Source organism: Phyllostomus discolor, chromosome 11 (assembly GCF_004126475.2).
Source record: "Phyllostomus discolor isolate MPI-MPIP mPhyDis1 chromosome 11, mPhyDis1.pri.v3, whole genome shotgun sequence".
In the NCBI taxonomy this organism is placed as follows: Eukaryota; Metazoa; Chordata; class Mammalia; order Chiroptera; family Phyllostomidae; genus Phyllostomus; species Phyllostomus discolor.
Genome location: NC_040913.2, coordinates 5,630,546 through 5,657,194, shown reverse-complemented (window position 1 = coordinate 5,657,194; position 26,649 = coordinate 5,630,546). Strand labels below are relative to the sequence as shown.

Genomic DNA, 26,649 nt, shown 5'->3' with positions numbered 1-26,649 from the left:
CTGGGACACAGGCTTTATGGGGACAGGCGTGTTCCCCTGTTTGGCTCACTGCTCTGCCCTTGACACCCAGAACAATGCCTGGCATGTAGTAAGCACTGGATAAAGGTTTGTTGGGTGACTGAATGATCTCTGAGCAAGGCTCTTCTCATGTTTATTGGATCGCCTGTTCTGTTTCGTGCCTACCTTTGGAGGAGGGTGCTGGGTAGGGACAGGACTGGTCTCGTGTTTAGGTGTGCAGATGCAGGGATTGCTTCCTTACAGTTTTCCGCTCTGGTTCTGCCATCGGCTTGGCCACGGTGCGTGGCTGTCCCCTGCCTCTCTGTAAGAGGACCGGATAGTCCTCCCCCTTGTTGCTGCGGGCTTGGGGAAGTCACGCGGGCAGAGCCCACCCCTACTGCCCACCCCCCACTCCATTACCAAGGTTGGCTGCACAGCTGCTCTGCGACAGGCATGGGAGGCCACAGGGAAAAGGAGGGCCATGCCCCACCCTGGCAGGGCGGAGGCTGGCGGCGTGATGGGCACTGGTTAGTGTCTTGCTCTTTTCCCTGGCCCCAAAGACCAGTGTGCTCCATGTCTGGGCTGCCCCTTCAGCCTGGACCCCAGACTTAAGACCCCAGACGACCCACCGCCGACATGGAATGAACCAGAAACTGATGCATATCGTTGTAGCCACAGAAATGTGGGTGCCGTTACTGCGGCAAAGCTAATACACCAATTAGCAACTAGCCGAGGGAGTAAGAATGAACGAGAGATGGAAAGAGAAGCTTAGGGAAGCTGTCTACAAAAGTTCACGCTAGAGCAGAAGTAAAGGTTACCTCTCAGATGGCAATTTAAATAAACGGGAAAATGAGCCCATTCACAAAAACTATGCACAGTTCCCAGGAACACGCCTTTTACGGAATTCTGCATGCCAATACTTTACTAAAATAGTTTAAGAATGCTAGAAGGTCCAACCTTGAAATGAACTGAAGAAGGCTACGATGTTGGGATGTTTCATCTTGGCCAGAAGGACGACTTCTTTCCTGGAAGCTTCTTTTCCTTGGGCGGGCATCTGCATCACAGCAAGAGACAGAGCAGTCTGTAAGGGTGACCTGCTTCGGCAGCACGCTGCCTGCCCCCTCCTACCTGAAGTTCTCCCGGGTTTCCCTGGCTTCGAACGGCACTTCTGAAACCGACCTCTCAACCAACCTCAGGAAACGAAATTTCTAGAATTAGCCAAGTGCCCTGGATCTAATCAGTGGTTTGTCATGGAAAATCATTAAAAAAAATAAATATTTCTGGTGAAGTTTTGCTGTATTGAAAGTTCAGGTGGACAAGAAAAAGCTGACGGGGTTCTTCACCACCAAGCCAGGATTACAATAAATGCTAAAGGGTCTTCCTTAAGAACAAGAGACTGTGAATAAAAAAAAAAAAATCACAAAGAAAAAAAATCCCCAGTGACAAGGGCAAACGCACAACAAAAGCAGCGGATCAGCCAACACTAACATTACTACAACGGTTAAAAGACAAAAGTAGGAACATCAGGTATAATCACAAGAGTAAATTAAGGGATACACACAAAAGAGGCAAAAAAATAATGACAAAATTTAAATGGGAAGGGGGTGAGTAAAAAATGCAATTAAACAAATGAGGATATACCTCCAAGCATTTTCTTTAACTGTTAAACGTTGTCATCACTGGAGTCCCATTCGGCCAATACAAATACGGGTCACGAAGTAAAATCGTTTCGAGCGTGATGTACGTACGGCGCACCTGCATGTGAACAGGGTGGCGGGCACAAGGCCACCTCGCCACAGGCGCTGGACCGGAGCCTGGAGGGAGCCTGGGAGGCGGCTCTGAAACCTGTGTCGTCAGTGGCCGTGCTACATTCATTGCACTTGATGGAAGACTGTGGTCAGTCTGGCCAAAGTTACTTGGGTCTGAACGTCTCAACAATGTCTCTCTTGTCTTAATGTGCTACTTGTGCTACTGATGGGAGGTATTCTTGGACTGCAAGAGTTACTGTCAATGTGTGATTTTATTTCACAGAATCACCTGGTGTGGTATATTGATTTTTCATAAGTGGTATTTAGATAATTCTAACAACTCTCATCTGACAACCTGTGAAATGCTTTGCATGGAGAAAAATGGTTTCACACTTCTTAAGGATGCACTAGCTTAACAACAGGGTGGAAACCAGCCATCCGCTGGATCATTTATGCAGCAAGAGCTGGCTGAACACCTGCGGAGGCAAAGCATTATTCGGTGCCGTGTGGAATATCAGGACAGACAGACAGACACGGATTCCACCTGCACAGGACACACAAGTTAAGAAGGGGAGAGGACACAGGATGAATGGCCAAAGCCCACCGAGGCAGAGAGCAGTCGGTACCACAGCAGCGGTGCCCATAAAAAGCTCTGGCATTTGCAGAGGAAGAGAGGTCAGTGTTCCGAGCTCAGCCTTGACCAAGTGAGACCTTGATGGCTGGAGACGGGCAGGCCATCCCCCACTTTCTCGGAAGGAGGAGCCCCACGGAGAAGCGCAGAAGCCGGGGCCAGAAGGGTTTGTACGTGAACAAAACAGAAAGGTATGTGATGCGGAGGTTAGGGATGGAATCTGGAACAAGTCAGAGTGGGCATCAAAACCAATCTGGGGAAGGGGGATAAGGGTGGACAGGAGGGGGAGGGACCAGTCAAAGAACAGGTATGGATGACCCACGGACGTGGACAGCGGTGTGGGGATGGCCTGTGGGGGTGGGGGTGTGCTGGGCGGAGGGGGGCAAAGGGGGGAAATTGGGACAACTGTAACAGAACAGCAGTTAAAAAGAAAAGAAAGAGACGAAGCAAAAGCAGTGGACAAGCACGAATTTTCCAGGCACAACGGAGAGGACCTGGAGTAAGTTCACGTGTCAGAGTCTGGGCCGCGGGCCTAACCAGCTGTGCGGCCTTCAGCAGCTGCTCAACCTCTCTCATGGTGCAAATTCTGCTTAGAAACAAAAGTTGGACTGGATGATTAAAAAAAAAACTAATCGGAAGAGTGAAACAATATAAAAGTCCCTGGCAAAAGGCTACTAATAATCCCAGATTCCACGTAGGCAAAAACAGTACGTCTTTTTTTCTTTTTGAGTGTGTGGGTATTTTCCAACTGTCTATACATTTCTGGGTATTTCTTTGCGATAAACTCTCAAAAGTAGAACCACTGGATTCTAGGATGTGTGTGTGGGAGGGGGGGGTTCTTTTCTCATTTTCTTTTTCAACATGAAGATCGCTTTTTATGCTTACACAAATAATACAACTCATCATTTTAAAAACATAGTATCTGATACATGCTCCACATTGAATTTCTGACGGTGCAGAAAGAATTCCTGACAGTGGAGGTGAAAGCCCAGCACCCAGCAATAACCGCTGCTAACGTTGTGTGTGTGTGTGTATTCACAGTACACCCCCCCCACACACACGCACACACACACACACGTAACGTACATCGTGGTGTGGCCTGATTTTTTTCATCTCTACAACACAGTGTGGATGCCACTCCTTGTCAGTAACACAGACAGAGAATGGTTCCTTCCAAGGCTTTGGTGCATCTGGATAAATTCCCCTCCAGATGGTACCAATTTACCTCCCCCCCTGCTTCCCCCTACTTTTATACTCTTTTTAGTTCTCCCAGTTGTGTGAACAAAAAGTGATATTGACTGGTTTACTTACATTAATTACTTTACGAATGGGTTTGAAATTCTTGCATAATGATTTCTTCAGTTATGGGTTTTCTTTTATTTATAAAGAGCTAGCACCTTTTGGTCAATACTTGCAAGTATTTTTGACATTTTGTGAATTTTCTTTCAATTTATACATGGTATTTCTTTTTTGTCTCACAGAGGTTTCATATATTTTAAAAAATATTTTATTTATTTATTTTTAGAGAGAAAAGGGAGGGAGATAGAGAGAGAAACATCAATGTGCGGTTGCTGGGGGTTATGGCCTGCAACCCAGGCATGTGCCCTGGCTGGGAATCGAACCTGCGACGCTTTGGTTCACAGCCTGTGCTCAATCCACTGAGCTATGCCAGCCAGGGCTGGTTTCATATCTTTATGCAGTCAAGCTGAGCCTCTTTTCCTTTATAGTTCTTGCCCCAGTGGTGGGCTGGGGACGTAGCTGGACCATCACGAAAACTGTGCTACAGGAGAGCTGGGACCTGGAGGAAGTTGCCCAAGCACCCAAGGAACCCAGGGCGTGAGCCAGAAGAAGGAAGCAGAGTCAAGGAGGAGACAGAGTCAAGGATATTTAGCAGGAAATCTCACAGATGACCCCCAGGTCTTGAGCCTGGATGGCAGGAGGACGATGGTGTCATTAACACGGCGCAGCACACGGCAGGGGAGGCGGGCCGGCTCGGAAAGGTGAGGAGTTCCTGCTTTGTTTGGGGCGTGACCATGATCCCTCCCAAGGTGGTCCTTGAGGAGCCTCACCCTGAACTCTTGATGTACAGATGCTTCGAGATAATGGATGTTCATTGTTTGAGCCACCCACTCTGAGGCCGCGTGCTATGCCACCATAGATTATTACTACGGGAGACGCTCCTGGATAGCTCGCTGGCAGAGGACACGCAGGGCTGGGGTGCTGGAAGGTAACAGGGCCGGAGGGAGTGTTCAGAGCAATCTGCTCAGTGGTAAACTGAAGTGCGGTGTTCACACAAAGTCCAGACAGAGAGGCAAGTGGGTGAAGGACACACAGGGTGGGGGGAGGAGACAGACAGGGCCGAGGAAGGGCCGTCACAGGAACCAAACAGAGTGCACAGAGGAACGTCCCAGAAGGAAGCACGGCGGGTCACCGGGACCGGAGGACCTCAGGGGAAGCAGCCGCAGACCACGAAAGGGATCTACACTGGTAAACAGAGTGTTCTCGTGGAAGCCGGCCATCTATGCTTTGAGCTTTAACGTACATTTGGGTAGTCCTTCCTTCTTCTCCTCACTCCTCCTGCTCTCCCTCCTCCTCCTCCTTCTTTGCAATTTTAAAAATTGTAATAAAATAAATACAGCAAATTTTATGACATTTTAACCATTTTTAGGTGTACAATTCAGTGGCACCATTCGCACTGGGCAACTGGAGTGCTCCATTTTGCACACATTACAGGTACATTTTCTCCTGCTGCTCTCACTCATAAATCCTCCAGGAGGCCACCAGCAAGACGTGACTTGAGATCAATTCTCACACACAATGGACACTGCTGTCTCCATATATTCTGAGATGAACACATGGCTAAGGAGGGCGACAAAAACACGGACCAAGGGGAATTTAGCAAAAAGGATTCCTTTCTAATGAAATGTATTTAATTATTCTACAAAATTATTGGACTAAGAAGAATACATGATGTTCCTTCATTTACTCAATGCATTCAATATGTATTTTTGAGCACCTATCATGTGCCAGGTGCCCTGAGTGTTACAGGTACAAGTTTCCTGTGCCTGATGCTACAAAAAGAAAAAAGCCAACATTCAAAACTGTCATAGTTTGGAGCAAGAAAAGGTGTATGGACTGCGAAGGCTTGGCTTGAGAAGATGGGGTTGCCTAGGGCTTCTACAAACCCACCTTAAGAGAGCCTAGACTTCCGGCTTCTTTTACGTCCAGGCAAGAGGGGAGGGGCGAGGTGAGAGGTGGGTGAGGGCCCTCGGCACCTTCTGGCCAGGGGCTGTTTTTTGCAAAAACTCAAGCCTCCAGCAGGATCCCTCCAGCTAATACCCACAGAAGGAGCTGTTAGCTGAAGGCCATGGGAGATGCACGGGCTAGAATGCAGACAGAGCTGGCATTTCACTCTGTTGCAGGCGCGCTGAGGGACAGACAGACGGGTGAAGAAGGAAGTGAGCAAAGTAATTCCAAGTAATTATGAATGTTATTAAAAAACCAACCCGCAAACATTCATTTCTCCAGTCACAATAACCATATTTCAAGTATTCCCATAGCTACATGTGACTAGTGGCTACCTCTTAAACAAAAGAAGGAAGGAAGGAAGGAAGGGAGGGAGGGAGGGAGGGAGGGGCAAAAAAACAAAGAAGAGAAAAGAAAAGGAATGTAACGAAACTAGGTGGTGTGATAAGGAGTCACTGAGGCTGGTCTTGGGGAAACCTCCTTGTGGAGGTGACGTGAATACCTTAAGACAGCTGGACAAAGGAGGCAAGAGCATACAATGGAGTAAAGACAATCCCTTCAATAAATGGTGTCAGGAAGACTGGACAGGTACATGCAAAAGAGAGAAAGGGAGGGAGGGAGGGAAGGGAAGGGAAGGGAAGGGAAGGGAAGGGAAGGGAAGGGAGGAAGGAAGGAACTGGACCACCAACTTACACCATACACAAGAATATGTTCAAAATGGATAAGGGACTTAAATGTAAGCTGCAAAACCATAAAAACCCTAGAAGAAAGCATAGGCAGTAAAGTCTCAGCCATCTCTTGCAGCAACGTTTTTGCCAGGACATCCCCTGGGGCAAGGCACCCAAAGGAAAAGTGAACAAGTGGGACACATCAAACTACAAAGCTTCTGCACAGCAAAAGAAACCATCGACAAAATGAAAACGGAAGCCACTGTACGGGAGAACCTATTTGCCAGTGATACATCTGGTAAGGGGTTCATTTCTAAAATATATAAAGAACTTATATAACTCAACACGAGGAGGACAAATAATCCAACTAACAAATGGACAAAGGACCTGATGAGATACTTTTCCAAAGAAGACATACAAATGGCCCACAGACATGAAAAAATGCTGAATGTCACTAATCATCAGAGAGATGCAAATTAAAACCACAACAAGATGCCACCCCACACCTGTCAGAATGGCTACCATCAATAAATCAGCAAACAACAAGTGCTGGCGAGGCTGTGGAGAAAGGGGACCCTCGTGCACTGTTGGTGGGAGTGCAGACTGGGGCAGCCCCTGTGGGAAGCAGTGTGGAGTTACTTCAAAAAATTAAAAATGGAATTGCTTTATGACCCAGCCATCCCACTTCTGGGAATATATCCTAAGAACCCCAAAACACCAATTCAAAAGAACATAAGCACCCCTATGTTTATTGCAGTGTTATTTACAATAGCCAAGATCTGGAAACATTCTAAGTGCCCATCAGTAGATGAGTGGGTAAAAAAGCCAAGGTACATTTATACAGTGGACTACTACTACTTGGCCACAAAAGAGCAGGAAATCTTACCTTTCGTGAGAGCATGGATGGGTCTGGAAAACATTATGCTAAGGGAAATAAGCCAGTTGGTGAAAGACAAATACCATATGATCTCACTTATACGTGGAATCTAATGAGCAAAATACACGGATGAACAAACAGAACAGAGGCACAGACACATGGAACGGACTGACAGCTGCAAGTGGGGAGGTGGGAGAGGGGGAGGGATGAGAAAAGGTAAAGGGATTAGCCGAAGAACATGTGATAACTCAAGGGTGGGGAGGGGGACACAGAAATGGGCAGAGGGGGGGATGGGGACATCTGTGGTAGCGTAAACAACAAAAATAAAGCAATAATAATAATAATAATAAAAGAGATAAGACAGAGAAAGTGCATCGCCCCAGGGCAACACAGAAAAGTCAGCCGCAGACACGAGTGTGCCTCATAGGGAGCATCATGGGAGCCGGGGTGATACAAACTCTTTTCTTCTTATTCTTTCATCCTTTTTTCCCCTCCAATACGATCATGGGTTGCCATTTGGATAATGGATTTAGGAGGTTGAGTGAGCAAGAGTCAGCGCATTAATACTTTTAAAAACAAAACAACAAAAATTGTGGGAGGTGGGGGGTAGGTAGGGCAGGGGAGAGTAATGGGGGGAAAACAGGAACAACTGTAACTGAACAACAATAAAAACATTACAACAAAAAATGTGTTTCCTTTTCGTACTGGATTAAAAGCCAGCTCAGAGTGCCACTGCGTGTGAACAGGAATTTTCACCTCTTGATCGTACCTGTGCGCAGTTGATCTCTTTTATGACACAGGGCTTGCTGTCCAATCTCCCTCTGGCCAGGTACGCTTTCCCAAAGGCGCCCTCCCCGACGACTTTAATCACGTCGTATTTATCCATGGTCTCCAGAGCACGCGGGGTCCTGACATTGAGAGAAATGGAATGCTTTTGCACACTTTTCACATGCATTAACAAAAGTCAGAAAACTGATCACTCAAATGTAAAAGAACCCAGTTTGCTAAAACTTTCCTTCCAACCTCACCCAGTACATAGTCAAATAGGTCTCCCAGTGGCCACGGGTAACGAGCAAAGGGAGACGGAGCTGCCCGGTGGGTTGGAGATCATCAGACTTGGGTGGCAGCTCAGCTTTGGCACACCGTGGTGCGATCTTTGGCACCGCCACCTCCATAAAGCAGGAATGTCTTTCTGCCGGTGTAGTTTTACAGCCCAACCTTTCTCGGTGGGGAAGTACTGCCCCCTAGGGGACATTTGGTAATTTTGGAGGGCTTCCCCCCACCCCCCACCCCCCACCCCTTCCCAGAGATGGAGAAACGCTGCGGCATTTAGAAGAGGTTGGGGGCACGGGATACTAAGATTCCGCGATGCCAGGGGGATGGTCCGCACCATAAAGGGTTATCCCGCGGTCCTACAACATGAGAAAGCCTTCCACACGTCCATGTCCGTGGGAAAAATCCGTCTATCTGCAGCTAGAGCCCAACTCTATTTTACATCTAAAGAAAAGGTTGTTTTTTTTTTTTACATAGCTGTAATTAAGAATTTTAGAGGGATGCAACTACACGTAAATCGAGGCTTGATTCCACTTAAATTTTTATTATTTTTTTTTTACTTATTGACTCTAAGGAGAGAGAGAGAGACATGGTTTACTTCGCCTACTCATGCACTCATTGGTTGACTCCCGTAAGCGCCCTGACCGGGAATGGGGCCCGGAACCTTGGCGTATTGGGAGGCTGAGCCGCCTGGCCCGCGCTTTGCGCTTTGTTTTGTTCGGAACTTGACCCAGAACTGGGCACCGTTTTGGGGAGGCCCCGCATCCACTGGCCACACTGCCCCTGGTCGCTGAGACCATCACCCGCTCCACCAGCGGAGCTTGCTGCAGCGCCAAACATTTGCAGACGGAAACGCGACTTCATTATAAACTGTTTCCTTAAATTTCCCCTAATACTACGGTTCGGGTATAACGCCGACTTTTATAAACTGACCGAGCAGGCAGGGTATGTTTCTGAGGACTTTGTGTCGGGGCAGGAAGGGGGGACGATTGGGTGGGGTGGACCCGGGCACCAGCTGGGCACCCCACGAGGCTGCCGACACCCGAGTTTTGAGGCAGGCAGGTAGGGAATCAAAACTCGGGGGCGGCAGCTCGGGAACTGGCGGACTTCCTGCTCCCGCCCAGGTGGCGCCAGGGGGTGAAAACCCCAGGTTCGGGGGAAAATCTTCCTCCTCTAGGAACACTCCGGAAGGTGCCAGAGCTCTCTTTGGGGCCCGGGAATTGAGCGCCGCGCGTTGCCATGGAGACCGACGCACAGAAGACCGCTCCTCTGCAGAGTGTGGGCTCCATCCCTGTCCCTGGGGCTCCCAGGGCACGGTGGGGGGTGGGGCCGGGGAGAGGGGAGCAGCTCAGGTAGGGACAGGTGTGGCCCGCCCGCTGCATACCTGCTCCACGGAGCAACAGGCGCGGTCCGGTGGACCAGGGTTCCCGGGGCGCCCAGTCTCCAGACGGCCAGGCGGAGCTGCGCCAGGGAAGGTGGGCGGGGCGCAGGACCCGAGCGTGGGAGGGCCGGTCCACAGTGTCCACCCGGAAGAGGGGTGGGAGGCAAGGAAGTTTGAAGACCCAGCCGTGTCACTTCCCGTTGCTTCACAGCGGATCTCCTTTGCTGACAGGCAGCAAGCACACCCCTCCTGCACCAGCGGCTTTGCACAGATTCTCTCTGCTGTTCGCAACAACCGAGCAAGGTAGCAGACGCCCAGTTGTGCAAATGAGCTCAACTGAGACAGGAAGTCTCTGGGGCAAGGTCTCCAAGGCTGTCCCGAGATGGAGACTTGGAACGGAGTCCTACTCTTCAGGCCTTGGCTGGAGACCTCTCGTGGGGTCCTCTTACAAAACTGGCTGCTCCCGGTAGCCTGCAAGCACGCTCCCCTCCCCGCGACATTCCCCATTGCAGACGGCAGGGCGAGCTGCTAAAACGTTTCAGTACGTGTTTAGTAGCTGAAAAGGATGTCATTTCCAGCCATTAGAAACACACAAGGAAAACATAGCCAATGGAATCTAAATACCATTTTAATCTCAAACTCACCATCATTTATTTTTAAAGAAGAAAAAGACCAGCAGTTCTTTCTTAAGCTGAGTCCAGGGGTTCTTTGTCCGCATCTGTCATCTGCAGTGTCAGGCTTAGATAAGTTAAACACGGATTTCTACCAGACAAGTGACAGCGCTGATGACCAATCACAGCGCTCCTGTGATGACTGGAGGGAGTGGAGGACCCCACAGCAAACTGCATGCTGGCTAGGACCTCATGCAGCATGTCCCTTCGTCCCTGCCAACGCGATGCAGCCGCAGCCACCAACGCCACACACACGGGGCAGATTTCCCACCAGCCGGGGCATTTATACTCCGCTACACCTCAGCCAGTCTATGGAAACAACTCTGAGGATCAGCCTCCTTCGCTCGAAGAATCAGGAATCAATTTTGACCACAGCTGGCACAAAACACTAGCGGGGTTACATGCGTGAGTAGCAGCAGATGGCGGCAACATGAAGGAGGCGGATCTGGCAGGACCCGGGCCTTGGGAGCCACGCTGGGACTGGCTGGCGCAATCCAGCGCGGCTGTGGACATGAGGTCAGTGTGACTGGACGTCGGGGAAGGTGTCACCAACCTTCATGGGCGTGGCCAGAGTCCTTACATAGTCTCTTCTCCCAGCTTCGCGGTGATATTTGTCTCTGCAAGGAATGGTAGGACTCATTCTCACTGCTGGAATCTTTGGATGGCGTAGTTTTCCTGCTTCCAAAATTTCCATCCCTGGCCCTGGCCAGGGAGCTCGGTTGGTTAGAGCATCCTGATGGCCAAGTTTGCAGATTTGGTCCCCGGTCACGGCACATACAAGAATCAACTAGTGAACACTTCAAGAACTGGAACAACGAATCAATATTCGCTCTCTCAAATCAAAAAATAAAAATATTTTTTTTAAAAACCCTGTATGTGTTTTCAAAATTTTTTAAATTTCTCAGTGAGCTGTGCAAGGACATTAACTTCCAGTAGTACCTCCTTGTGCTTTGTTACATGGAGTCTTTGTCCTGATTTCCATGTTTTCGAACTGAAATGATCTTGGAGGTGGACATCCCTGGGTCAGATACACAAAAGGACTTGGAACTCTGACATCGGACCAGCGAACCACAACCGCGCAGCCTTCACGCAGGCCTCCCACGTGACTTGTGCACCAGCGGAAGAAGTAGAGATGTACCTTCTGTTCACTTTTACAGAGCGTTCGAACCCCGCACCCGACTCCCCTGCAGTCGGACTAGCTTTAAGTGTCTGTGCTTATCCCAGTAAGAAGCACTATCTCTTTCCTGTTCCTGCAGCCTTTGGAAAACCACCTTTTTCCTTGTAAATTATACCATGATGTTTTTGATGGATTTTTTTATCAACGGTGGGAAACTGACCACAGAGCTGATAATGACCTTTCTTCAAGAAGACCCAAGACTTACTGCAGAAATATTTTTTCAAGAAATTAGGAATGAAGCCCTGGCTGGCATAGCTCAGTGGATTGAGCGCGGGCTGCGAACCAAAGTGTCGCAGGTTCGATTCCCAGCCAGGGTACATGCCTGGGTTGCAGGCCATAACCCCCAGCAACCGCACATTGATGTTTTTCTCCCCCCCCATCCCTCTCTAAAAATAAATAAATAAAATCTTAAAAAAAAAAAGAAATTAGGAACCAAAAGTCCCCATTCTCAAATGAGATTCACTGCAAGCAAACAGGTGATCCCAGCGCGGAGTTTATGAGTTTGCATTTCAAACATGGGACATGCCTTTCAATCGTCTCATGGAATGTTTGCTAAAATTCAGTGGCACAGAAGTTCACAGTTCACCTTACTGCAGATTTTTCAAACCTCATAATACGAATCAGGAACAGTTTTAAATATTCACAGTCCTCCCCACACCCCACTTTTTTCTGTTTCCAAGGGAATCTACCTTCCGTGAGTGAATATTATCCAGACATTAATTCCTTGCTTTAAACACACACTCAGTGGGACTGAGGCACGGGACTCTCCTTGGGCATCGGACATCAGACATCGGACGCCCCTGGCCGGCCAGCTCGCTGCTTCAGTTCTGACACCCAGTCGAACTCATCTTCCTCCTCAAAGTCCCTGTGAAGAAACAACACGGACAGTAAGCCCCCAGCTTAGGGGCACAGTAAGTATTTGTTGGTGGGTTCAAAGCAGAACACCACCATACCAATATTTACATTTTTGAAAAATGAGTTCCACAAAGCAATGGAACACAGAAAAAGAAAAGAGTTATTTCTTCCAAAAGATCACTTCTTTCACTGGTTCTACAATATTTTCAACATAAAACTCTAATATATTAAAAAGTAGTAAGCCCACGCCGAACCAGGATACACACAGGGCTCAGGCAGGAATTTAGTTAAATTACTGTTACCCGTCACCCATCCCCGACAAAAGATCAGGGTACGAAGATTCATTTATGATGTAAAATAATACAACCAGCTCCTCTGAAACCTGAACTTATTAAGGCATAGTTTAAATCTCTCTCTCTCACACACACACACACACACACACACACAACTAAGGTTTTCTAGGTGCATCGCAACGTACGTGTCCTCCTCATCCAGTCGAGGCTCGAGCCTCTCCGGATCGCAAACGACAGCATCGTCGCCCCCGTCAACATGATCTGACGCTTCCGTTTCTTCAGACAGGGGACCCTTCAAGAACCCTTCTGAGCCTTCGGAGGAACGGTGACAGAAAACGTGGGAGGTTAAATAGTTTTCACTTGCTTCCTGCATGCTGGACTCCAGTCCTCGCAAAGCTTGCCGGTTGCCAGGGGACGACGCTGTGTTCTCTGTCTCCCGTGGGGTCTCCTGCGTCCCCCAGCCCCCGGCAGAGCCCCTGGCACCAAGCAGGCCCCGTAGGCATCGCTGTGCGTGTATTACATTTAAACATACTGCTTCCTTTGAGAGGAGGAATTCAGCATACAATCAAAACCCTCGAATGTCAGAACTCATATCAAAGCACTGAAAGTTATCTTTGGGTAGTCACATGACTGTGTTACCATGAGGACGTCTGAACTGTGAGGCTGCCAGTATATTTGCACAGAAAAACTGAGCTACTCTGCAAAGAAAGCAGTCATGTGCTTATTAAAATATGGCAACACACGAGCAAAAAGGAGTAACATAGTTCTATGGGAAAGTCTAATGATAGCTCACGACTAGCTAGCAAACATTCAAAAAAACCTAAAAATACGACCCTATGAGTTACATTATAGCTTGGAAGTGAAAGGGCTTCTGTGAGGGGGGGTGGGGGATGGGGAGTTCCCGTGTGGTGGGTGGAGTGTCCTTGGGGAAGACGGGGAAAGTTCTGGAGAAGGAGGCGGTGATGGCCGCACAACACTGTCCATGTCCCCAAGGTCCCTGAACTGTATGCTTAAAAGTGGTCACAATGGCACACTTTATGTCATGTAGATTTTACCACAATTTAAAAAAAAATTCAAAGGGTTTGCACGGATATGCAACAGACACGGAGCACCTGGTCTGTGTATGGTGTACGTCCGGAAGGCCAGGCCGAGGTCAGCGTTCTCCAGGAGGTTCAGCAGCGTTTCGGGGGGCTCTCTGAGCCACTGCTTACGGGCACTGTTTCCACTGTACTTGACGACAGAGCCGCCTGGTTGGGAAAAGGTAAACATCAGGGGCAAATAAAAAAGGTTTTTAGCACATACCTTCCAGATCACCTTCCAAGCAAAAGGAATTCCATCGCACTCTCTTCTACAACCTACTTCACTCACCCGTGTGACGCCAGGTGTCCTTCACAGGGTGGTACCAAAAAAGAGATAACCCCTAGCCCATTACACCAAGACTGGAAAATGACAGTCGGACCCCTGACCTCTGTCGTCCTCTGCGGGGAAGCTGGAGGCGAGGATGGAGGCAGCCCCCAGAGCGGCGAGCGCGGCCGCGGGTGCGGTTCTCTCCCACTGGCGCCGGGGAGGACTTGCTGGGCCGGCTTTCCTCGGCCGCAAGGGCTCGCACTTGGGTCCTAAAACGCAAAAGGGGACGCTGAGCACAGTCCTTCATTCGCTCACCTTCACCCGCGTGCGAACTACTTAGTGCTTCTCTCTTTCAAACTCAGACCGGACAACACTGCTCTTCGAGTCAGTCTACGCAGTCAAGGAAATGAAGAAAAGATCCAGATGAAAAGGCAAAACGAATCATTACGGTGAGTGTCTAAGAATCACATGCGTGTCTTTCCATGTCACACACTGGAAAAGAAGGAAGCCCCGAGAGACTCAGACACACACGGAACGCCACGCTTCTCACGGTGAGGTGCCTAACAAACGCTAGTTTTCCTGAAGGCTCTTATGATTCCACACCTCTCTCTCTGTTTTTACGGGTAAATAAGACATTCCTGAACTAAAATACTGGATGAGCGAAACCAAGGTCACGGGCTACCTGGCACGCCATGGGGAAAGGGCGGAGTTACAAGACTGAGGGCTGACACCCCTAGAGAGGTTCACATTCTCCCAAAAACAGCACTGAATGTTTAACTTGAAGACGACAGTCGGCTGTGAAAGTGACTCTTGTACTGCGTGGCACAAGGGAATGGTCACCAAACAGTGGGTGCTCCACAGCACGCCCCTTCCGTGGGTGACCTTCTGTACCCCTTAACCCTTCCCTCTTATTCGGGTCATAACCACTGCCTTTGCTGGATCTTTCCAAGTGGAAGGTCTGAGTCACGAATGACAAGTGACGAAGGACAGAAAGAACTTTGAAAACATTCAGAGATGACAACTTCCAAGGAGACAAAGCGTCCCATTAGGAATGGGCTCAGGACTGCCTGGAGATGCATATGAACTTCCGGGCAGCTAGCATGTGACCAGTTCCAATTGTCGTAAAAGCTTGTTTTAAAAATTTTCTTTACAAGCCCTCGCTGGCGAAGCTCAGTGGATTGAGTGTGGGCTGTGAACCAAAGTGTCGCAGGTTCAATTCCCAGTCAGGGCACGTGCCTGGGTTGCAGGCCATGACCTCCAGCAACCGCACATTGATGTTTCTCTCTCTCTCTCTTTCTCCCTCCCTTCCCTCTCTAAAAATAAATAAATAAAATCTTTTAAAAAATACAAAATAAAAATTTTCTTTACAAGATGGTTCTCTGGAAACTTGGGGATACAATTTCGGATAAGATTGATAGTGTGTTTCCATAGCTACATTCCTAGGCTAGCCCATAGAAGCCTTCTAACTGCCTGTAACATACCAAAGTAAACGTAGCACTAATAATGACACGGAGAACAATCTCCACATCGAGAACAATCTCCACATCGCTAAAGTCTCCACACCAAGCTTTCTGACCCCTGGCAAACTAAATGTGGAAGACCCAGTACAGAACTATGTCCTCGGTAACAAAAAATGGTTTTTGATCTGAGGGGGATTTCTGAAAAATGTCTCTAATCATGTGTAAACTACATGTTTCTTTTATGTTACACTACATTTCAGAAGAACACTTAATTTAAAAAAAAGAAAAAGCTTTCCAAAATTCTTACCCTTCTTTCGTGATATGCTATGCTTAGATTTCTTGGTTTCTTCTAACACCTGCTCACCATATTCTGCGATGATCTAAAAACGGAAAGCAGAGAATTTAAAGATGTGCGATAGACACCCTTTTCTTTAGACTCGCCACAACACTGAATCACCAACATCCTTCCCCACAATAATATTCACCGCTGAAGAGTAAAAATGCCATTTAAAATACGTACTGTAGAATCTGGACACACAGACCAACAGACACTTATACATGTCCAGGAAAAACCCTGACAGGATATGCAAAACTATACCTGTGATTACATGTGAGGAAGGGCCCTGTGGAAGGGAAGTGGAAAAGGACCTTCTTAAAGATTTTATTTATTTATTTTTAGAGAGGGAAGGGAGGGAGGAAGAGAGAGAGAGAGAAACATCAATGTGCGGTTGCTGGGAACCGTGGTCTGCAACCCAGGCATGTGCCCTGACTGGGAATCGAACCTGCGACACTTTGGTCCGCAGCCCACGCTCAATCCACTGAGCTACTCCAGCCAGGGCTGGAAAAGGACCTTTTAACGTTTTATGTTTTTGTTATACACTCTGCATCTGCGTTTTTACAAACACGTATCAATAATGTGATTGTGTTTAAAAGAGAATGAACCACTTTCCCAGACATCTGGGACCCGCACCCAGGTCACCCAGACACCTGGGACCCGCACCCGGGCCACCCAGCACGTAGCAAGCAAGCCTACCTCCGGGGTGAGGCACTTTGGGATGCGCCGGGCCACTGCGCAGCTGGAGAGGAGTGTGGTGGCGGAGGGGCGGTGGGCGGGGCTCCTTTTGAACATCTGCTTGATGAGATGCTGAAGCTCATAGGAATAATGGGATGGCAGCGGGCTCACGGACCCCTGACATACTTTGAGGATAAGGCTTTTCCAACTCTTTGCCTGAAACTAAAAAGTAAAATTGAACTGTAAGAGCAGATGCAAGGAAGGAGGATGGAAATAAGAACACACCGGCTGAACTGAGTTCACAGGAATCACTCTAATGTTATAAATGTGATCTGCCGCCCGGTTATTTTTCTTAGGATACTATTCAACATCTTACGGTGGTTCAGAAGAAAATAAAAAACTTAAGTAGTACCCAGTAAAAGGCTTTCCCATCTAGAGACAGTCTTACCATCACTGCAGTCTGTGGGTACTTGATTCCTTATCATCAAGGTTTTGGCAGATGTATATTTCTCATACACTTTAAAAAATAAGCTCATATATGATTTTTTTAAAAGTCAGATGATACTCAGGGCTTACACAGAGCAGTGTCCATTCGCTTCACTCCTCCCCAGAAGTCCCCAGGCCTGCCTGCTTCCAGGCAAAATGAACTTGAGACTTTTCCAGTTTTACACGTCCTCTGTGACACCCTTTTCACCTGTCCTGTCCTCCCACTAACTTCTGAAACTGGACAACAGCTATCAAGTGGCACACCAGAGTAACATTTTCAAAGTTTTCACTGGATAATAAATGTATTAGAATTAACATTAGATTCAGCCTGGATGATACCTCTGTGAGAACAGGTTGGCCTTCTGACTTGCAAGTGTAGTACCCTATTGATAAAAATATACACGTGCAGACGTAAAAAAAGGAAAAATCAACAAATGACAAATGATGAAAAATAAGATTGACTCTGCTCTCCCTGAGGCTTTTTAACAATTTTCCTGGGTTCTTCTGTATTGCCTAAAAGCTTAAGAACCACTTTTGCCTTAAAACAGGGGACAGAACAAACTGCATGTGAAATAAAAAAATTTTTTTTCAGGGCCCTCTGCTCCTTAGTACTTATTCTTGCTGGAAAAAAAATAAGAACACACATATGAAAGTTTACCAAGAAGAAAAATCAGGGACATGAAGACCATACTCATGAATCAGATGCCGGAAAAGTTACTTTTATTTAAAAAGTAACTCGATTTGCACACAACAGTTTTCCACTTGGGCCGCACATTGGAATCACCATTTTAAAAATGCTAATGCCCAGGAACCCCTCGGAGATGCTAATTTAATTAGTCTGGTGTGGCCTGGGCACTAGCATTTTTAGAGTCTCCCAATGGAAATGGTCCAAATGGTAAATTTTAAGTTATACAGATTATGCCAAAATAAAAAAAAATGAAGACTAGCAAAAAAAAAAAAAAAAAGGAAGGGAGGGGAAGGGAAGCTAAATGTAGAACTATAAAAAACTAAATCCAAAAAAACCCCACCTAAATCCTGGAAATTTCCTATTCGTTGATGCTCCAGAAGTGACTCAAGGCAAAGATGAAAGCAGCGGAAACGCATCAAAACGACGCATTCGTCCGCGGACGCATGCGCACACGGCGCTCGATGAGCCGGACCTGACCAGCGGCGGCCCCTTCCACGGCGCCCGCCACACTCACCGGGTGCTTCAGGGTGCAGAGCTCGTACAGAGTGCAGCCCAGGGACCAGATGTCACTGGAAACGGAGAGGAGCAGTGTGTGGGCTATGAGTTATCACACGAAAACGTTTGTACTGTCCGATATTATCACGTGGAAAATGACCTTTAATGAGAACGGATACTGCAAGTAACCCCCAGCTACTGAAATAAAATATGTGGTAATTTTTGTCTAATGCTTAGGGACTTACTAACAGTGATGCTAATGATAAACTCCCTGCTTCCCAGCCTCTGCCCCCACCTCATCAGGGCGGCTCAGGTGCCATTCCAGCATGTTTGGTGCAGGAGGGATGGGACGCTCTGAGGACCCCGACTGCCGCAGTTGAAGGGAGGGCTGTAGAAGTCATCGGGGCAGCCTACGCCCAGGCCTTTGATCGCACCTCCTGATGGCAATCTACCTGGGGCACAAGCCTACTGGACGGCTCTAAGGGGCAGCGTGCTCCCTTACCATAACCCAAAAACGTGTCTTCCAGGGACTCTCTCTGCCCTGAGTGAGCGCTACATTCTGAACAACGGAGTATGTTCGGCATGCAGAGCATAAGTAACATGTGTAATTATTATAAGTCTTCATACTGTATCTTCCTGCGATTAATTAACCCACCACTCAAGTGCTGATGATCCGCTCCTGTCAATAGTAACGACATAATCCAGTCTCCTAAATGTTGCCGCAGGTTGGACTGGAAGCTGGACAATCACTGATGCCTGCTTCCCACCCCGACATTCCGATTCGATGGTTTGGCTGCAGCCTACACTCTGGGGTTTTTCAAAGTGGAATCGGCAAAGTGTAAGAACCAGCGATGCACTTCCCACTGACCCTAGAAACGAGTAGCCTTTTCTTCGCCATTCCCAGTTAGCTCCTCTCCACTCCGGTTCCCGCAGGCGGGACACGAGGATTGCACCCAGAAGCCCGGGAATTCAGGTTTGACACTGCTTTCAGGTACTTTTTTTTTAAAACCAGACTTCACGTGTAGGCTGCAGTGCCTGTCACCCAACCGTCACCCCTGCACCAAATCGGCACAGCACCCACCTCTTGTTGTTGTAAGGCATGTTTTCCCAGACCTCCGGGGGCACGTAGTAAGGCGTTCCCACGTAGGAGCAAGCAAACGCCATGGGACTACAAGCACAGAGAGGCAGAGAATGAGCCCAGGACGTGCCTGGCAAGGGGTGCTGGGGCCGCTGCCACTACTGCGGAATAGAGGTACGCACCTGGACAGGAGACGGGCGGATCCAAAGTCCCCCAGTTTCACTTTTCCATTTTGGGTGAGGAAGATATTCTGCGTTGAAAAGAGAAGAGCTCAGAGGACGTCCTCTCACGTCCCAGCCGAGCCGGAGGCAGAGGTCTCCAGAGAAGCCGTCTGCCGGTGCAGACTAAGGGCAGAGGTGCTGGTAACGCTCAGGGCTGAGTCCCCAAGTGCAACAAAAGGACGAGGCAGCCTCTCGCCAGCCGCACACGCCCCAGCGTGGGAATTCCGGGTGACTGATCAGAAATCAGGCAACTGCCCTGGCTGGCGTAGCTCAGTGGATTGAGCTCGGGCTGCGAACCAAAGTGTCGCAGGTTCGATTCCCAGTCAGGGCACATGCCTGGGGTGCAGGCCACGGCCCCCAGCAACCTCACATTGATGTCTCTCTCTCTCTTTCTCCCTCCCTTCCCTCTCTAAAAAAATAAATAAATAAATAAAACCTTTAAAAAATACTTTCTTAAAAAAAAAAAAAGAAATCAGGAAACCAAGCCGCAGACGGTATGAGCGGACCCTGATCCACCGACCGGGGACCTGTGTCAGCATCCTGACTCCAGGGGGCAGGCCAGACCTCAGCCATTTTCCTTCTAGAACATTCGGACTTGGTGAACGGTCGCTGAGTGAGCTGGAAACACATACCGTAACACTGCTGAGAAGGAATGACTTTTTCTCAGGTAGCAGTACCTCGTTTGGCTAGTGTGAGCAGTAGGTTGAGAAATATTGCTACGCTAAATAAAAGTGTCCCGAAAGGAAATATCGATAGACTATCAGAAAAAAGACTAAATAATATAGTTTTGGGGTGGTTTTTTCTTTTCAGTCCCAATGTATTCCACTGACCTTGGACTTGATGTCTCTGTGCAACACACGCTTCTTGTGAATGTGGTTGACTCCGAGGCACATTTGTGTGAACCAATTAAGGATCTGTTTAACCAAAAACAGATGCAAATCCACAAGAATGCAAACACCGGTTCATGTTAACCTTAAATTCCAAAGAATCATCTGGAGGCCTTATCTGACTTGGGTTTGACATAATGTAAACCCAGAACTCCTAAAAATGACATAGTTCTACTGAGATTCAGTGTCACCTGCAGAAAGTCAGAGAAGCTGTGAAATCCACGTTTCATCATTTTATCATTTAATGTATGATCCAAACAGCAATTTATTTTAATAAAAAACTCCCACTATATATTTCTCGTATGCAACCAAATCAAAGTATTTCTTAAACACACAAAGGTAGTTTACCACTTAGAAAAATGAATTTGTTACAATTTTATAGAGCAATTTTTTCATCACATCAGATTTTCACTTCCTTTTTCAGAATATTCTTCTGTTACCATTAAATGATTTAATCACAACTGTGCACAGTCCTTTGAGGTCCGTGTTCTGCTCACAAATCCCCAGAATTTCCAGGCACCTACAACTCAATGTGAGACTGATTTTTTCCCTTTTTGCTCGGGAGGCTCATCTAGTTGAAGCCTATGCTGACCTCCTGCTACGGAACCCCTATTTTAAAAAAACATCTAAATAAAAAATATGTATACCAATACAGTTTTACATCCTAAACAAGCTAAACCCCATTAAAGCTGTGTATTTCGTTTCCTTCGGCAGTTCATTCGAATAATACTAGCGTGCCATCTGCCATTAAAAAGGCAGTGGCCCCAGGCTCAAGGAAACGCGTCAACTTGGAGAGGAGAAGACGGAGAGTAGACACTCCCAAGGAACACAAATGTGGGCTTCCTTTTTTTCGTGATCTGGAAATAAAAAACAAATTCATCTGCCTCTAAACTTTAAATACACCTGAGCCCTGACTGGTGTGGCTCAGTGGACTGGGCGTTGTCCCCCAAACCGGAAAGTTATGAGTTCGATTCCCAGTCAGGGCACATGCCTGGGCTGGGCCAGTCCCAGACTGGGGGTGTGCAAGAGGCAACAGATTGCTGTTTCTCTCTCCCCACCCCACTCTCTCTCCCTCCCTTCTCCTCTTTCTGAACAGAAATAAATATTTTTTAAAAGATTTATTTATTTATTTATTTTTAGAGAGGGAAGGGAGGGAGACAGAGAGAGAGAGAGAGAGAGAAACATCCATGTGCGGTTGCTGGGGGCCATGGCCTGCAACCCAGACATGTACCCTGACTGGGAATCGAACCTGTGATGCTTTGGTTTGCAGCCCACGCTCAATCCACTGAGCTATGCCAGCCAGGGCAATAAATAAAATCTTTAAAAAAATAAACTTGAAATACAACAAAAATAAAAAATTTAAATATCTAGCACAAAATAGGAGTAATACAACTTTTAAAGTCTTCTAAACATGGACTTTTTACTCCTCGATACTTGGTAAACTTTTACCTACTTTATGTCCTGAACACCCCTCCGGCAGCCACATCCGACTGACGGCAGGAACCACGGACACAGAAACGAGGCCTTTCTCCCCGGCGGGTCAAGTCCTCAGACGTCAACGCTGCCATGCTAACTTACACGGGTCTCACGAGACACACACCGCTTCCCAATCTTGAGGGAAAACCGTGTCAGCCAGCCTCTTACCGTATCCTCAGGAAACAGCCTTCCCTTCTGATGCTTAATCTTCTGCAGGAGGTCCCCTCCATCACAATACTCCATCACGATGTAGAGGTGTCCTTCAGCTAGGAAACACGGGGGGGCTCCTTAGGAAACTGTAGGGGCCCTAAACCAAGTGCCAACACGCACGTATGGGCGGGGCGGGGGGTTCCTCTTTACCTTCAAATGATTCTTCAAAGGCCACGACGTTGGGGTGTTTCATTTTGGCTAACAGAACAGCCTCCTTCCGGGAATTCTGTGTCTCAGAGGAAGACTAGAAGGAGATTTTAAGTCAGTGCAAACGGAATGCTTCATCGGAAAGCAGACCACTTCCCGACGAACAGCAGGGTTTATACAGTACTTCAGTGCCAGACAGTTTTACAGCCCCGCACTCTGACCCCACTTAGGTTTACCAAACTCTAAGAGACAGCATGTAGCGATTTTTCAGCTGTGGCTATTTTTTGTGCACTTCAGCTGATGCAGCCTTATAATTAGAGACATAGACTAGTTTTAACATCAGCCTAGACACACTCTGATTTGGAGAGCCGGTGTGCCATTAACAACAGTATATCCTTAAAGAGCAACCAGAGGTTCCATGTTGTAACCATCTGCATCACTTTGTCCACTGGCCCAGATTTAAACAAACAAAAAAGAGACTGTATTGGTGTATTACTATAGCAGAGATGGGCAAAGACCCCACACAAAGCAAGTTCCCCAAACTGTCTACCCCCTAATGTACTGCGTGAGGATGAAATACTGATTTACCTTCCACTTAGGAAACAAGCGTTCTCCGACCAGCGACATCGACACCAACTGGTAACTTATTATAAATGCAAATTCATGGGCCCACCCAGACCTCCTCAAGTGGAAACGAGGGGCGGGGGGTGGGCAGTGAGGCTCAGCAATCTGGATTTTAACCAATCCTCCAGGTGGGTCGGATGCCCACTCAAGTTTGAGAACCACTAAACAAGGTCAAGAATGTGGTAGGGGGAAAAATAGCACTTTGGGATTTTAGTATATTAAAATGTATTTTTTTAATTGATCAAAACAGTATTAAGCAGCTCCCATTGGCATGGATTCTTTCCTATAACAACTATGACACAGAGTGACAAATAGTGATAAACCATCACCTTCTTCATCATACACGGAAATGAGACCTGTAAATGAAATGGCTGAATAGCTTCCCTGATACCAAACGGTAGCATTTGAGGTCTTTGCTGTTCATTGTACTTTTACGTTCCTTTTTCATTAATATTGCACCTGAGTTGCCCTGGCTGGGTGGCTCAGTTGGTTGGAGCATCATCCCATACAACAAAAGGTTGCAGGTTCGATTCCCGGTGTGGGCACATATCTAGGTTGTGAGCTCGATCCCCGGTTGGGGTGTCTACTCATACAGGAGGCAACTGATCAATCTTTCTCTCTCTCTCTCTCTTTCACTCTCTAAGATCAATAAAAACATATCCTCAGGTGAGGATTTAAAAAAAATACTGCACCTGAGTTGTTTTTGGCAAAGATTCCATATACCCTTAGGCATATGAAATTAGCAGTTGTTACAAATTACTCTCGTTGAGATAAACAGCAGTTGTCACCTTTGCCTATTTTCCTCCCCTTTTGTTAATTACAATATCCCAAGAGCCACTCGAAATATATCAGGGCCTTGCACACCCAGGGGGCCAACCCGTTCCATCTTTTGCACCGAGGAGCAACCCCACGTTAACTCTCAGGAACTCGCTCTCTTCCACCAATCGCCTGCACGTGTTCAACACGAGCTAATGTCTTTAGCAACGACCTTGGGAAGCCTGATTTCCTTCATGGCAAACGTCCGAGGGCTGCTTTCCTGCTGAACCAAAAGGGCTCGGCCAAAGGATCCCTCCCCGATCACACGCAGGACAGTGTAGCCATCCATGCTGGGCGCCCACGCGGCCGGCTCCTCTTCCAGTCACCACGGGCTCCCGCAAACTAGATTCCAAAACAGAAACGTCAGAGAGTCACATTCATCTTCAAGAGGCAGAATTCGTCCACAGTGTCTCTCATCACCACCATGGCAGGACAACCAGCAGGACAACCTGTTCCTTTATCCACTCAACGGCCTGATATTGGGAGCCTGCACCAGGTTTTATTTATTATCCTGCGTGAGTCTGTCGTCAGTCATCCCTGCCACCACAGGCGCCCCACTGCAGACGGACCCCAGGTCTCAACAGATGGAGGGTGCGGAGCCTCACAGGGAGAGCTAGGCTGGCAGCCAGCAGAAGTGTGTCCAGGGGAGTGAGGAAAATGGCATTTGAGCTGGAGGCTCAAGACAAATGGAAGCTGTGGAGGCAGAGAGCGGGCAGAGAGTGATGGAGTCAAAGGGAACCAAGTGTTTAAGGGCAGAAGAGACGGCGTTCAGTTCAAGGAGTTCAGAGAAGACGGGAACAGGCTAGTGAAGCAGACAGGGCCTGTGCGAAGGCCATGGTAAGTCAAGTTCAGGTTGCTGGATTTATCCTTGGGGTAACCAAAGGGCTGTCTCTGAAGGGTTTTACCCGAGACAGCAACACAGTCCTGCCTGCGTGTTAGAACAATCCCTCGCCCTGGCTGCGGCGTGAATGGACTGGACGGGGAAGGAGGTGGGGAGGGCCAGGGCGGACACGCCGACAGAAAAGGTAGGGAAACGGCGACGGAATGGAACAGGGTGGGGGCGACGGGGATAAAGAAAATAGGAAGGAAACGTGCACGGAGAATTGGCAAGATTGTTGGCGGTAAATCTGTGGAGGGCAAGGAGGGAGAGGCAGACAAGATGGACTCCCGGGTTCCTGGTGCAAACTGAGTTGATAATGGTGTCATTCCCCCAAAGAGAGGAAAGCCGCAATGGTGGTGTGCGTGGTTTTTGTTTGATTTTGTCGGCACTGGGGATGTGTCAGGGATGGGGACCGGCAGCTCGAGTTGGAGGTGCCTGGGACTGAGAAGAGACATTAAACACAGTCTTTGAACTTCAGTCTCCCCTTCTACACATCCAGGATGAAGCAGCTAGTTGGACGGGTTAATACATAACTATAAGAACAGAAAGTTCCTAATACTTTTGTACACAGAAGGTCCCAAATAAACCACAGCTATTATTATCACTGAAACCTTCAAAGGTGGGGTTTTTTTCATTCCATAAAAAACACTGGATGAAGAATTTACTTCATTTTTCAGAAAGCTAACTTGTAGTGTTTCATTTTATTAAAAATCACACCACAAGGAATGACGAGGCACAGACAGCAAAGCAGGTAAAGCAAAGACGACACACCACAACCTGTGGCATGGCCACCTGTAAACCTCCGTCTGTCCTCCTGTCAGTCATAGAATTACCAGGCAACCTAGAAATAATGTCTCCACTGAACCAAGTCAGTTGCATTGTCTGCAAGGCCACCTGGCAAGGACAGTTAGGTCTTTCTGTGTATTTAGGAACCTGGTGGAAAAAAGTTTTTTGCCACTATTGTAAGTGACCCCTGGTATTCATGACCCGATTTAACAAGGAGGCCCAGTCTCCCCATATTCCTCTTCTGTTCCTCTCCCGGCCTTTGTTCTGTGTAAGGGACAGAACTGATCAATCAGGAACCACCGACACTGAAAACCACAGCTGGGCTCTCGGCCCACACGCCCATAGGATCCGAAGAGACTTGAATACACTCTGAATGTGACAAGTGTCTCCTCGCGTCCCCAGGCCCAGCAGAAACTAATAGTGAGCTGCCAGGGCCACAAGTGGGATCCCCGCTGAGACACAGGGGAGGTCGGGAAGGTGCGCGCGGGGTGACCGCAGGAGACCAGTCCGCCAGTTCACCTGTGACCAAACCTCTGCTCCCGGGTCCCCGGGCAGCGCCCCCTCCCGGCACCTACGAGCGCTCGCGGAGCGTATCTCCCCCGCGCCCCGACCCCGCGCCGCGTGGACACCGCCGCGTCTCCCCGCCACGCTGCGCCCCCAGCCCCACGTGGCGCCACGCCCTCCAGGGGCCACCTGCCCAAACCTGATCGCTCACGGGCCTCCCCGCGACTCCAGGGGTCCCTCCGCCCCCGCGCCTGGCCTGGCGCGCTTCCGCGGGGCGGGCCCTCGGTCGTCTCTCGGGTTGCGAACCGAGGAAGCCTCCGTGGCCGGGCGGGAGGCCCTGTTCTCGGAGTAGGCGGGCCTACGAAAGGCGCCTTTCAAAAACGGGTCCCACGTGGCTGTAGAACAATGCCACTGGTAACGAGAGCCAAGCGTCCCCCAGTAACTTCAGTTTTCTCTCCAGTTTAAGCAAACGGCCCACGTAGTTAAGTTTCAGGCGCTCGGCTCACTGGCCGTGACCTTGGACTCCCTGGAATTTGTGCATATGTTCAGTTTCATGGTGAAGGAGAATTAAGTTTGCAGATAGAATTAAGGTTGCCAACCAGCTCACTTTAAACTATGGAGATTATTTTGGGGTTTTCTGGGGGAACCAGTGTAATCAATCACGTGGGCCCTTTAAAGGGTGTGGCTCTAAGAGGGGCCCCAGAGTAAACCTGACCCGCTCAGGGGAGGACTGCGTTGCTGGCCATACAAAGGCCACATCGCTGGAAGTGACTGCACAGGACGGTCAGAAGATAAAGATTCCAACTAAGGGCCAGTAATAGTCAGTAGTCACATCCTAGGCCCCTGACTTCCTTGACCAAGGAAAACCCCGGGTCACAATTTCTGCTTTTTCCCGGAGTAGTTACTTCCCAGTTCCACCGACTGCTGACCTTTGC

At 48.4% G+C, this 26,649-nt stretch overlaps 2 protein-coding genes across 2 annotated transcripts in view; both read right to left on the bottom strand.

Moving 5' to 3' along the window:
* Positions 1-10,777, bottom strand: part of NEK5 (NIMA related kinase 5) — a 50,833-nt gene extending 40,056 nt beyond the window's left edge. Inside the window, 3 exon segments of the mRNA XM_036011222.1 lie at positions 955-1,051; positions 7,937-8,075; positions 9,605-10,777. Coding sequence (XP_035867115.1) covers positions 955-1,051; positions 7,937-8,053 — 214 coding nt within the window. The 5' untranslated portion in view covers positions 8,054-8,075; positions 9,605-10,777.
* Positions 10,778-11,925: 1,148 nt separating this feature from the next.
* NEK3 (NIMA related kinase 3) lies at positions 11,926-26,023 on the bottom strand. The gene is made up of 15 exons (XM_036011688.1): positions 25,926-26,023; positions 23,717-23,886; positions 22,108-22,201; positions 21,916-22,013; positions 20,215-20,298; positions 19,346-19,413; positions 19,167-19,253; positions 18,105-18,159; positions 16,438-16,638; positions 15,658-15,784; positions 14,627-14,759; positions 14,064-14,245; positions 13,710-13,844; positions 12,783-12,909; positions 11,926-12,314 (listed from the first exon to the last, which is right to left on the bottom strand). The coding sequence occupies exons 2-15, from the start codon at positions 23,831-23,833 to the stop codon at positions 12,233-12,235; spliced, it is 1,590 nt and encodes a 529-aa protein (XP_035867581.1). The 5' UTR covers positions 23,834-23,886; positions 25,926-26,023; the 3' UTR covers positions 11,926-12,232.
* Between the last annotated feature and the right edge of the window lie 626 nt (positions 26,024-26,649).

What these genes read in the sequence shown, in the direction of transcription:
- NEK3 (XM_036011688.1), bottom strand. Translation starts at nt 23,833, where the DNA reads ATGGATGGCTACACTGTCCTGCGTGTGATCGGGGAGGGATCCTTTGGC. An exon ending in TCCGCCCGTCTCCTGTCCAG is followed by an intron (nt 19,254 to 19,345) that starts GTGCGTACCTCT and finishes CTGTGCTTGTAG; the next exon opens with TCCCATGGCGTTTGCTTGCT. An exon ending in CTTTCCCCATGGCGTGCCAG is followed by an intron (nt 14,246 to 14,626) that starts GTAGCCCGTGAC and finishes GAGCGAATGAAG; the next exon opens with GACTGTGCTCAGCGTCCCCT.